Below are 13,283 nucleotides of genomic sequence, written 5' to 3'. Positions count from 1 at the left end.
CCTGTCGTTGACGTTGCTAAGCCAAATGGCGATATTCGTCTCTGTGGCGATTTAAAAGCCACTGTAAATGCGCAATGCCTCATCGACACTTACCCTATGCCCCAACCTGAAGAATTGTTCACTAAACTTGCTGGAGGCCAGCATTTTTCTAAAATTGACCTGTCAGAAGCTTATCATCAACTTCCTCTTGACGCTGCTTCCTGGCAGTTTCTGGTCCTTAACACGCCTTTCAGCCTCTATCAATACCAGCGATTGCCATTCGGGGTTGCCAGTGCCCCTGGTCTCTTTCAGCAATTCTTGGAACAATTATTGCTCCCTGTCCCTGGGTGTATAAATTACATGGACGACATTGTTGTCACTGGCTCCACCATTGAAGAACATCTTCAGAACCTCCACACATTTTTTCATGTCTTACAGACTGCCGGTCTTAAGTGTAATCTTCCAAAATCACAATTTTTTCAGGCATCTATCACGTACTTGGGGTTTCAACTCTCTCGGGATGGTATTTGTCCGGTTCAGCAAACTGTCGCTGCGATCAATGCCCTTCCTTGCCCTACATCTGTTAAGGAACTGCAGGCCTTCTTGGGGAAAATAGCATACTATCACAAGTTTTTACCGTCTGCTGCGTCAGTGGCTCAGTCGTTGCATCGCCTGTTGCATAAAAACGTGCCTTTTCACTGGTCTGCGTCATGCGATGTGGCTTTCCAGAAAGACTATGCTGAAACAGGCCCCATGCCTGGCTACTTATCGACCTGACCAAAATCTTGTTCTTGCCATGGACACCTCTCAATACGGGGTCAGTGCAGTCCTTGTGCACCGTTTTTCTGACGGCTCTGAACAACCCATTGCTTATGTCTCCAGAACACTCACAGATGCCCAACAAAAGTATTCTCAAATTGAAAAAGAAGCTTTGGCCATTATTTATGTTCTTTGTAAGTTTGGTGTTTTTCTCTATGGATCCAAATTTCATCTTGTTATAGATCACAAACCATCATCCATCATCGTCACTTCCCGACAAGGCTGCACACCGCCTCTAGCATTGGGCTCTTTACTTGTCTTGTTTCAATTATAAGATTCATTTCCAGCCAACGGCTCAACATGTGAATGCTGATGCACTCTCTTGCCTTCTCATGTGTCCTGATCTGGCATTCGATAGGGGCGAACTTTTGTGTTTCCACCTGGATGTTGCTGAGCAGCGGGTTGTGGATGGATTCCCCATCACCGGGGACCAGCTGGAGGGTTCTATGGGTTCTGACCCTACCCTCTCCCGGGTTTTACGCTGTATTCAGAAGGGTTGGCCAGATCGTCATTCCGCTAAGACTTCTGACCCATTGCAGAACTACTACGCTTTGCGCTACCACCTCACGGCTAGGGATGGTGTTATCCTCCTTTCCACCGACAATGCTGGTGTGTGGTGGTACCTGCGTCTTTGTGTGCTTCGGTCTTGTGCCTCCTTTACCTAGGGCACTGGGGTGTCTCTCGCACAAAATCTCTGGCGTGCTGTCATGTGTACTGGCCTGGCATTGACTCTGAAATAGCACATATGGTCGCTGCCTGCGGCCCTTGTGTGTCACAGGCCGTCACCCCGAAGTCATCTTTGTCACCGTGGCCTTTGCCCGAGACGCCCTGGCAGAGCATTCATGCTAACTTCGTGGAACTTTTTTTAGGTACTTATTGGCTCCTCGTAATTGACACCTACTCTAACATTCCTTTCATTGTCCGTTGCACATCGCCTACCACTGCGGCAACCACAAGAGCTCTCACCCGCATTTTTTCTTTGGAAGGCCTTCCCTCTACTCTTGTTACTGATAATGGACCGCAATTTTCCTCTTCCGAATTTGTGGATTTTTGTGCTCATCACGGCGTTATGCATGTCACGGCCCCTCCGTTCCATCCTCAATCAAACGGTGAGGCTCAACGACTGGTCTGCACATTTAAGGCTCAGATGCGGAAACTCCTGACTTCTTCTGCTGATGATGATGCACTTCTCCAGTTTCTGGCTTCTTACCGTTTCACCCCCATGGGCAACCACAGCCCAGCTGAGCTCTTACATGGCCGACAGCCCCCCACGCTACTTCATCTTCTGCGGCCTACCACCTCACGGCTGCGGGTGCGTTCGCTTGGCTGGTTCACCGACGACGACCTTGTCTGGGTACGGGGATATGGCGGGCAGCCAAAAGGGAGTCTGGGCGACATCTTATGACACCATGGCCGACGCATGTATGAAATCCAGACGGGCACGGGTGTTGCAGTGCGTCATTCAGACCAGCTTCGGCCTCATGTGCTGGCAACACCTGTTCCACATGCCGCTACACTACCTTCAGCTCTACCTGATGCTCAGGATCTTGGCATCTCTCACTACTCACAACGCAGCCCTCTCACTGTCATCTCTGTGCCAGTACAAGAACGGACGCCACCAGGAGACGTGCCCATGCAGGAACCGGATGACCATCATCTGTCTGAGCCAATCTACTTGCCTCCTTCTCCTACAGATGCCGACACATCACCCATGTCTCCTGTTATATCAACTGGACTTGCCGCAAATGTTATAACAGTTTTGCATTATTGAGAAATAGGGAAGAGAGTGTCATGGACATAATACAGGAGTTTGGGTGCACCTCATTAAAACAAAGATGTTTCTCATTGTGGCAAAATTTTCTCATTAAATTTTATTCACAAACTACAAATGCAAAAATGTTTTGTTGACTCTGACCTACACAGAGAGAAATGATCATTATAATAAAATAAGGGAAATCTAAGCTTGCACAGGAAGATGTTGCTGTTAATTTTTTACATATGATGTTCAAGAGTGGAATAATAGAGAATTATTGTGAAGGTGGTTTGATAAAACCTCTGTCAGACATTTAAGTGTCACTTGCAGAGTAGCCATGTAGATGTAGATGCAGATGATCCTACCAACATACACAATAAATATTATCTTTTTTCCATAGCTTTAAAAGGATAAAATTAATTTCCAGTATTCTATGAGTTATTTTTAGTGGACAGTTACTTCTTATTAATAATTAAAAATGGGTAGATGACTAAAAATAGTATAGTCACAAAATGTAGCAATATAGAGTATTGAGGCATACCCAGCTGTGAGATGAAAATATTTACATACATCCACTGCAGCTGTCTTTGTTTGATCACTCACATGTGCATCACTCAGATACCGTTGTGCTACTTTTTCTAAAGCATCATCAGTCCATGGCTATGAAGAGATGAAAATGAGATGTTAGTCAAAGAGTTTATGTGATGAAAAATACAATATTTATGGATAAGAGTACATGAAAAGTTCCATTTAATGAACAAACTACAAATTTCACATATTCAGTGTATGTGTATGGGAATAAGAACCACATTCAAACAAATAGTGTCATGTCTGAATTCAGTAGCCCATTTCTAAAATGCTGAAAATGAAGGATCAAATGCCTCATTAGTCAACATTGAAAAACTGTTGCACCATGCATGATGTTTAGATGTATAACCTCTGTGCTACAAACTGTATCCACAATAAATTATGCAGACAGTATCCATGTATGCCACAAAATGGACATACAAAATTATAACATAGTACCACACACAATTCAAGAGATATGGTGTCATAAACAATGAGATGCATGAAGACCTGCCGCATTGTGCATGGCATTTAAATTTATTACTTCTTTTCTATTAACTCCATTCACAGCACATTTTACACACAGTATCGACATATGCAACTGAATGCAGCTACAAAATTATATCATTGTATGACACACAGATCAGGGCATGTGACCTCATAAACACTGAGATGTGTGAAAAACTGACATATGATACTTGGCATTCAAATTTATTACCCCTATGCTAATAACTCTATTTGTGACATATTACACAGAGAGTATCCTCATATGCCATTGAATGTACTTACACAAATACATCAATGTGTGACACATAGTTCAAGCGATATGATGTCATAAACAAACGTGTGAAAAATTGCCATATGATGCATGAAGTATTAATACACATATAATTTACTACTAAGACACTTGCACAGTTGAGTCAAATTAAGGAAATCCCTGACACCTGGCAGCTCTTTTGACAGCTTTCAGCTGCAAAGTACAAATGACTGTAGGCAAAAGCAGTAGCCATCTGTAGAACTATGGAGAGGCATTGCTGTAGGGATTACAAAATCATGTTTTAGACACACAAAGCAGCTGTGCCCAGCATTCAGAAAACTGTCCAAATTAATGTTTCTTCACTTGTATACAGTAATTATGTTTGTACATTATGCATATCTCTTTGTACAACTGCTCATAACTTCAAAGGTGTTTTCATAAATAGATGGAAATGAACTTTTTTTGATACTTCACTACAAACACAGTTCATTTCCTTGTTTCCATTTCTAATAGAAAATTGTAAAAAGGAATACTCAGGTAATGCCAGGTTTGTCAGTTAGTTTGGTGATAATCCTTGGAAATATTTGGCAATATAATTTATGCATTTGGATGAAACATACATCCCAAAATTATTTTGAACAGTCACATAAGCAAAGCTATTGTGTAGATCAAGATTATATACAATTTATTTTGAGCAATACCTGTTAAAACCACCAAAACAAAATTTCATTGACAGCAGTGCCATCTCTTTCACAAGTCAATTACTTTTCACCTTGGCCTCACATGGGACTGTGATTAATATTCCTATGCTTCTGAAAAGAGGCTAGGGGATGAGGTGTATGAATATGTAAATATGTACTCATATAATATAACTCATGTGTTGATTGTATTTTCATAAATACTGTGAGAAAGGCTTACAAACAAAATGTAAATATATACACATGTAATATAACACGTGTTGATTGTATTTTCATAAATACTGTGAGAAAGGCTTACAAACAAAATGGACTGAAGTTATGTGATTCAGAGGTTGCAGAGATATTACACAGTTGGTAAGTCTTACGAGAACATCCTTCCGAGTTCAATTATGACTTATGCTTGCGAACTTTTTGACTTCGGGATAATGTGCACATATAAGTGGCAGAACGTTAAATGAAAGCATGCAAAAGTGAATGCATTGTGTTGTACAAGTGCCAGAAGTCAGTTTGTGTGATGGAGTTCCATGCCTCTTGCACTTGGTCGGTCACTACAGGGACAGTTAATGCTGGTTGTGGATGATGGTGGAGTCATCATCCAATGATGTCACATATGTGCTCAATTGGAGACAGATCTGGTGATCGAGCAGGCCAAGGCAACATGTCAACATTCTGTACAGAATGTTACATGTTGAATTACAGCAGTGGTTTGTGGGTGAGAGTTACCCTGTTGGGAAACACCTCTTGGAATGCTGTTCATGAGGGCAGCACAACGGGTTTAATCACATGACTGGTGTACATATTTGCAGTCAGGGTGCATGGGACAACCATGAGAGCACTCCTGCTTTCTTATAAAATCACGCAACAGACCATAACTCCAGGTGTGGGTCCAGTGTGTCTGTCGTCACACAGACAGGTTGGTACCAGGCCCTCAGCTGGCCTCCTCCTAACCAACATACGGCCATCACTGGAACCGAGGCAGAACCAGCTTTCATCAGAAAACATAACAGACCTCCATCCTGCCTTACCCTGAACTCTTACTTGATGCTACAGAAGTCGCAAATGACAATGTTTTAGGGCCATAGGAATACATTCTACATTGCGACTGGCTCTGAGCTGTCCTTGAAGTTACCAATTTGTAACAGTTCGTGGCATCACTGTGGTGCCAATTATTGCTCAAATTGATGTTGCAGATGCAGTACAATGTGCCGGCGCCATATGCTGAACATTCCATACTACCTACAAGTAGCGCCATGTGGCTACACAGGTAGCAGGGGTTGTGTGGCGTGGGCTGGGCGGTTTTTTAGGTTAGATGGCCTTGGGCAAGTACAGAAAGGGCAACAGCCTCAACAGGTGTGGGGCAAAGTCAGGACACGCGGGGACCAAGCAGCAATCGGTATTGTAATTGTAAACTGTCGAAGCTGCGTTGGTAAAGTACCAGAACTTCACGCGCTGATAGAAAGCACCGAAGCTGAAATCGTTATAGGTACAGAAAGCTGGCTGAAGCCAGAGATAAATTCTGCTGAAATTTTTACAAAGGTACAGACGGTGTTTAGAAAGGATAGACTGCATGCAACCAGTGGTGGAGTGTTCGTCGCTGTTAGTAGTAGTTTATCCTGTAGTGAAGTAGAAGTGGATAGTTCCTGTGAATTATTATGGGTGGAGGTTACACTCAACAATCGAGCTAGGTTAATAATTGGCTCCTTTTACTGACCTCCCGACTCAGCAGCATTAGTGGCAGAACAACTGAGAGAAAATTTGGAATACATTTCACATAAATTTTCTCAGCATGTTATAGTCTTAGGTGGAGATTTCAATTTACCAGATATAGACTGGGACACTCAGATGTTTAGGATGGGTGGTAGGGACAGAGTATCGAGTGACATTATACTGAGTGCAATATCCGAAAATTACCTCGAGCAATTAAACAGAGAACCGAATCGTGGAGATAACATCTTGGACTTACTGATAACAAACAGACCCGAACTTTTCGACTCTGTATGTGCAGAACAGGGAATCAGTGATCATAAGGCCATTGCAGCATCCCTGAATATGGAAGTTAATAGGAATATAAAAAAAGGGAGGAAGGTTTATCTGTTTAGCAAGAGTAATAGAATCAGATTTCAGACTACCTAACAGATCGAAACGAAAATTTCTGTTCTTACACTGACAATGTTGAGTGTTTATGGAAAAAGCTCAAGGCAATCGTAAAATGCGTTTTAGACAGGTACGTGCCGAGTAAAATTGTGAGGGACGAGAAAAACCCACCGTGGTACAACAACAAAGTTAGGAAACTACTGTGAAAGCAAAGAGAGCTTCACTGCAAGTTTAAACGCAGCCAAAACCTCTCAGACAAACAGAAGCTAAATGATGTCAAAGTTAGCGTAAGGAGGGCTATGCGTGAAGCGTTCAGTGAATTCGAAAGTAAAATTCTATGTACCGACTTGACAGAAAATCCTAGGAAGTTCTGGTATTACGTTAAATCAGTAAGTGCCTCGAAACAGCATATCCAGACACTCCGGGATGATGAAGGCATTGAAACAGAGGATGACACGCGTAAAGCTGAAATACTAAACACCTTTTTCCAAAGCTGTTTCACAGAGGAAGACCGCACTGCAGTTCCTTCTCTAAATCCTCGCACAAACAATAAAAATGGCTGACATCGAAATAAGTGTCCAAGGAATAGAAAAGCAACTGGAATCACTCACTCAACAGAGGAAAGTCCACTGGACCTGATGGGATACCAATTCGATTCTACACAGAGTACGCGAAAGAACTTGCCCCCATTCTAACAGCCGTGTACAGCAAGTCTCTCGAGGAACGGAAGGTTCCAAATGATTGTAAAAGAGCACAGGTAGTCCCAGTCTTCAAGAAGGGTCGTCGAGCAGATGCGCAAAACTATAGACCTACATCTCTGACGTCGATCTGTTGTAGAATTTTAGAACATGTTTTTTGCTCGAGTATCATGTTGTTTTTGGAAACCCAGAATCTACTATGTAGGAATCAACATGGATTCTGGAAACAGCGATCGTGTGAGACCCAACTCGCTTTATTTGTTCATGAGACCCAGAAAGTACTAGATACAGGCTCCCAGGTAGATGCTATTTTTCTTGACTTCCGGAAGGCATTCGATACAGTTCCGCACTGTCGCCTGATAAAGAAAGTAAGAGCCTATGGAATATCAGACCAGCTGTGTGGCTGGATTGAAGAGCTTTTAGGAAACAGAACACAGCATGTTGTTATCAATGGAGAGACGTCTACAGACGTTAAAGTAACCTCTGGCGTGCCACAGGGGAGTGTTATGGGACCATTGCTTTTCACAATATATATAAATGACCTAGTCGATAGTGTCAGAAGTTCCATGCGGCTTTTCGCGGATGATGCTGTAGTATACAGAGAAGTTGCAGCATTAGAAAATTGTAGCAAAATGCAGGAAGATCTGCAGCGGATAGGCACTTGGTGCAGGGAGTGGCAACTGACCCTTAACATAGACAAATGTAATGTATTGCGAATACATAGAAAGAAGGATCCTTTATTGTATGATTATATGATAGCGAAACAAACACTGGTAGCAGTTACTTCTGTAAAATATCTGGGAGTATGCGTGCGGAACGACTTGAAGTGGAATGATCATATAAAATTAATTGTAGGTAAGGCGGGTACCAGGTTGAGATTCATTGGGAGAGTCCTTAGAAAATGTAGTCCATCAACAAAGGAGGTGGCTTACAAAACACTCGTTCGACCTATACTTGAGTATTGCTCATCAGTGTGGGATCCGTACCAGATTGGGTTGACGGAGGAGATAGAGAAGATTTAAAGAAGAGCGGCGCGTTTCAACACAGGGTTATTTGGTAACCGTGATAGCATTACGGAGATGTTTAACAAACTCAAGTGGCAGACTCTGCAAGAGAGGCACTCTGCATCGTGGTGTAGCTTGCTCGCCGGGTTTCGAGAGGGTGCGTTTCTGGATGAGGTATCGAATATATTGGTTCCCCCTACTTATACCTCCCGAGGAGATCACAAATGTAAAATTAGAGAGATTCAAGCGTGCACGGAGGCTTTCAGACAGTCGTTCTTCCCGCGAACCATATGCGACTGGAACAGGAAAGGGAGGTAATGACAGTGGCACATAAAGTGCCCTCTGCCACACACCGTTGGGTGGCTTGCGGAGTATAAATGTAGATGTAGATGTAGATGTAGATCCCAGTCATCTGGTGACCGCAAGTTCCTGTGACCACTGCTGTCAGCACTCTTGTACAGTGCCTACATTCCTGTCAAGTCTTCCTGCGATATCACAGAAAGAACATCCAGCTTCTCAAAGCCCTATTACATGATCTCATTCAACTTCATCGAGGTGCTGCTATTAGCATCTTTGTTGCATTAAAAGCATTCTTGACTAACAGTAACTTAGCACATCCATCTCTGCCACTAGGAGATACCATTGAAATCCCAATGCCAGTCTCAAGCCTGGATGAAGGAGGACGGTTAGGTGTGGCGCTAACAGCCTTACTCCGGAAAAAGGAGCTTGTTACGGAACCACAGGACAAAGGAAGTGGATGTAACGGATAAACAGCCTTGGCAATGGAAACAGCATATGAATGGGTATTTAGCAAGATGGAATGTGAGTACAGTGAACAAGACTGGAGGACTACAGAACCTGAAAAAAGAAATGAAGAAATATAATGTGATGATGGTGGCAGAACAAGAGCTCAGATGGAAGGGAAGTGGAATATTAGCACCTGGGACACACAAGTTGTTCTACAGTCGTGGAGGCAGAGAATATGGAGGCACTGGTTGATAATGCTCATAAGGCAGCCATATTGAACTTTAAGCCTTTTGCTGAAAGAATCTTTGTACTATGAATGAAAGCCCACTTCTTCAATATGTCCTTCCTATGTATGTATGCTCCAACAGAAGATGCAGAGCTGGTGGAAAAAAAAATTCTATGAGCAACTGGAATAGGAAATAGCAACTGTGGCAAAGCATGATGTTAAGGTGGTTATGGGGGAATTCAATGCTCAAGTACGAAGAGAAATTGCTTACAGGAAAGCAGCTGGTAAAGAAAGTCAGCATGAAGCTTCTAATGATAGTGGTACCAGACTAATTGACTTTGTCAATAACAAGATTATTAAAAGCACATGGATGCAAAGGAAGGGTCTAATGAAAGTTACATGATGCTCCCCACATGGGATCACAAAAAAATTAGATTGATCCCTTACTCATAGATAGATGACACACGTTAGATAAATTAGAAGTGGATCATTGCCATGGTGCACATGGAGACAGTGATCACTACTTAGTAAGAATCAAATACGGAAAGAGGATAGCCAACTACAGACAGAACAAGAAACCTGGTGTGCCAAAGTTTGATGATGCCAAGTTAAGAAATGATGAAAATACAGCACAACAGTGTAAAACTATTTTTACAAATAGATTTAATGAATCTGAAGATCGGGCACGAGAGGGGATTGAAGAACGATGGGAAATGGTCAAAGGTATAATACATGAGACAGCTGAAACAATACTGGGTAGAAAGAAGCATCTGAGAACCCAGGTCTTGTTTCATGAAGATCGTAGGAAGAAGATATAAGAAAGGAATGAGGCACAGAAAAAGAATGCTGCAGAGGAGAACAAGAATAACTGTAGAGGAATAGCAGGAGAAGAGAAAGGAACAGATAAGGAATGTAGGAGAAAAAACAGTGAATTTGAAAAATGGTGGATTGATGAATTGAAATAGAGAAAGACTGCTCAGAAAAAAAGAAAATTCTATATGACAGTGATTCCAACCCAGAGCAGTTTTCTGTAAAGATAAGGAGGGAAATCTGATCGGAGGAAAAGATCACATTTTTGACAGATGGGTGGAGTATTTTAGTGAATACGGAATTGGAAAATGAAGGTGCGGTTCATGGTGGTATGTAAAAGGGGTGGAGCAGGAAGTAAACAGAAAAGAAGAGTACCAGGAATCCATCGAAGAACCTATGTTGGAAGAAGTTAAAGCTAGTATCAAGACTTTTAAAAACAATAAAGCTCCAGGAGAAGACAATATTACAGTGGAAATGAGAAAATTGGGTACAGAAAAAGCAATAAGGGTTTTGCATCAGATTATAGTGGAAATATGGTGGAAAGAAAATATTCCAGAACAAAGGAACACAACAATACTCTGCCCTATAAATAAAAAAGACAATAAAGCTGACTGTGCAAATTATTGAGGAGTTGCAGTACTCTGTTTATTATATAAGGTATTAGCCAAAATCATGACTGGGCAACTCGGAACATATGTAGAAGAGTATTAGGAGACTACCGGTGTGGTTTCAGAAGTAACATCCATTACAGATCAGATTTTTATTATTAGATAGATCTTTGAAAAATGTTTGAGTATAACATTGATGTTTACTAGCTGTTTATTGATTTCAAACAAGCTAATGATAATACCAAAAGGGATCAACTCTGGAAGGCAATTCAAAAGGCAGGAGTACCCAACAAACTGACATGACTGGTTCAAATGACTTTGAGAAGAACAGTATGCAATGTAAAGATAGAAGGCACTTTATCAAAGGCATTTTAAGTTAACCAAGGACTGTGCCAGAGTGATGTGCTCTCCAATATTCTGCTTAATGTTGTTTTGGAGAGGGTAACGTGAAAGACAGAAAGTGGAAATCCTGGGGGAACATTATTGAACAGAGTGTGTAGTGTTTCAGGATATTTGTAAACATCCCAACACACCATTGAAAAGCTGTCATCAAGAGATGCTCATGAGTAAACTAAATAAGGATAAATCTAGCGGGAAAGAGAAACAGTGTGTTTTCCTTTCTTGTATGCAGTGAATGTGGAGCAGTGGTGGAGCCGACGAGAAGGAGACCAGTAAAAATGGTATTGCAACCACTGGTCATCCAGGAGCCATTTGTACCATGGTGCACCAAGTGTCTGAAACCGGGAGCCATGGAGTAAATGATGCACCAACAAGGGCATAATGAACAATTGAAGAGTGGTAGTTGTTTTTCTGGTTTTTCTCTCAGGTCCTACAATATACATCTATGGACGTTTGAATGTACAAGAGAGTGGTATTACCGTAGCAATTGTTAGTTGTGTTGTGAAAAGTAAAGTGAAAATGTTGGCAAAATATCCCCTGATTGTGAGAAGCGTGGCAATAGAGAGAATTTGTGGAAGCATTCCAGGAACCTTCACAGCAGCTGGATAAACAGGGAGGGGACATACAAGGATCCAGACCACCAAAAAACTACTCTGAGAAGAGAGGATAAAGGTAATACTACTTTCATCTGGGGGTGTATTGGCGTCGGCAAAATATTGCCCTGTTATATTGGCCAGGGACACAACTTCCCACTATTGTTGGTATAAGACGCACCACAAATCTTACAAAATAAACAGCAGGAAAAGAAGGAAAAATACACCCCAAGTGATGCAGGATCTTGCATATGCAGAATAAATTGATTTGTTATTCGGGAAGAAACAGGACCTGGAAGAAAAACTTGAAAAATTAGAAATATGTGGAGCAGAGATTGGGCTGACAATTAATCAGACAAGGACCAAGTAGATGTTAACAACTAGGCAAAGGTATCATGAAGGAAACATAGGCAAAGCATGACTTTAAATGACAAAGAATATGAACATTGTAAGAGCTTTAAATATCTTGTGTCACTGGTACCTGAGAATAATGATATGAGAGAAGAAATACACGCAAGGATTGCAGCTGGAAATAGGAGTTACTTTGCACTGATTAAACTACTTAAAGAAAGAAGCCTTAGTAGGAACCTGTAGTTGACAGTGTATCAATGCAGTAGAGACCTCTGGTGATGTGTGGTTTGGAGACTTCGACAATGATACAAAATGATGAGGAGTTGTTGCAGAGATGAGAAAGGAAGATACCTAGGAAAATCTATGAGGCAGTGAATGATGGGGGATTTTGGCATATCAGAAATAATAAGGAGATTAAAGAATTGTATAGCAAACCAGAAATCATGACAGAAATAAACAGTCGTAGACTACATTGGCTGGGACATGTAGAAAAAATGGCAAAGCAGCACATTCAAGAAAGTATTCAAGGGAAAAGCAGGTGAAGAATTTATAAGGGGCAGACCAATGACCAGATGGCTAGACATTTTGGAGGAGGTCTTCAGAAGAATTTGGAGGGACAAGGCAGCTGCCAAAGATGAGTGGTTGGACATGGTCCTGGAGACCACAGCCCTACACAGGCTGTAGTGCCAAGGAGTAAGTAACTCACCACACCCAATCTCAAAGGTAACTAATGAACATGACCATTATCACGTGCTTAAAGCAAACCTGATTTGCATCCTCATAGTGGCGCTACTAGCACCACTTTTATGCAACTGGCAGTACATAAAGACATCATACTTCATATGTATAAACACACATAACAACTTTTGTTTAAGTTGTACAACTTCTTCTTGGCATTGAAATTTTTTCTTTTAATGTATGTAGAAAAACAACACAAAAAGTGTCAAATGAGAACCTTCAAATACCTATAAAGAGGATTAAAAAGTAAGTTCTACATAGAATGGCTAAGTGCTTGTCAAAGTCTCAAATTTTGATTTGCTTGTTCACTCATGGAAGGGGTACATGAGGGAAAATGACCCATGAACTACATTTACAAGAACTATTGACATTTAGATAGTGTAGTGTGATCGTATAGGTACCATATTTGAAGTTTTCCACAGTGAAGATTCATGGAGAGAAA

The 13,283-nt window shown here is 41.5% G+C and overlaps 1 protein-coding gene across 1 annotated transcript in view; it reads right to left on the bottom strand.

Moving 5' to 3' along the window:
• Positions 1–13,283, bottom strand: part of LOC126188699 (dynein axonemal heavy chain 7-like) — a 337,765-nt gene that overhangs the window by 258,170 nt on the left and 66,312 nt on the right. Inside the window, exon 8 of the mRNA XM_049930307.1 lies at positions 3,093–3,211. Within this exon, the coding sequence (XP_049786264.1) occupies positions 3,093–3,211 (119 nt within the window). The remainder of the gene's footprint in view (positions 1–3,092; positions 3,212–13,283) is intronic.

This window comes from Schistocerca cancellata, chromosome 5, assembly GCF_023864275.1.
Source record: "Schistocerca cancellata isolate TAMUIC-IGC-003103 chromosome 5, iqSchCanc2.1, whole genome shotgun sequence".
NCBI classification, from domain to species: domain Eukaryota; kingdom Metazoa; phylum Arthropoda; class Insecta; order Orthoptera; family Acrididae; genus Schistocerca; species Schistocerca cancellata.
Note: the sequence above shows the minus strand (reverse complement) of the source record. Positions and strands in the feature narration are given on the sequence as shown.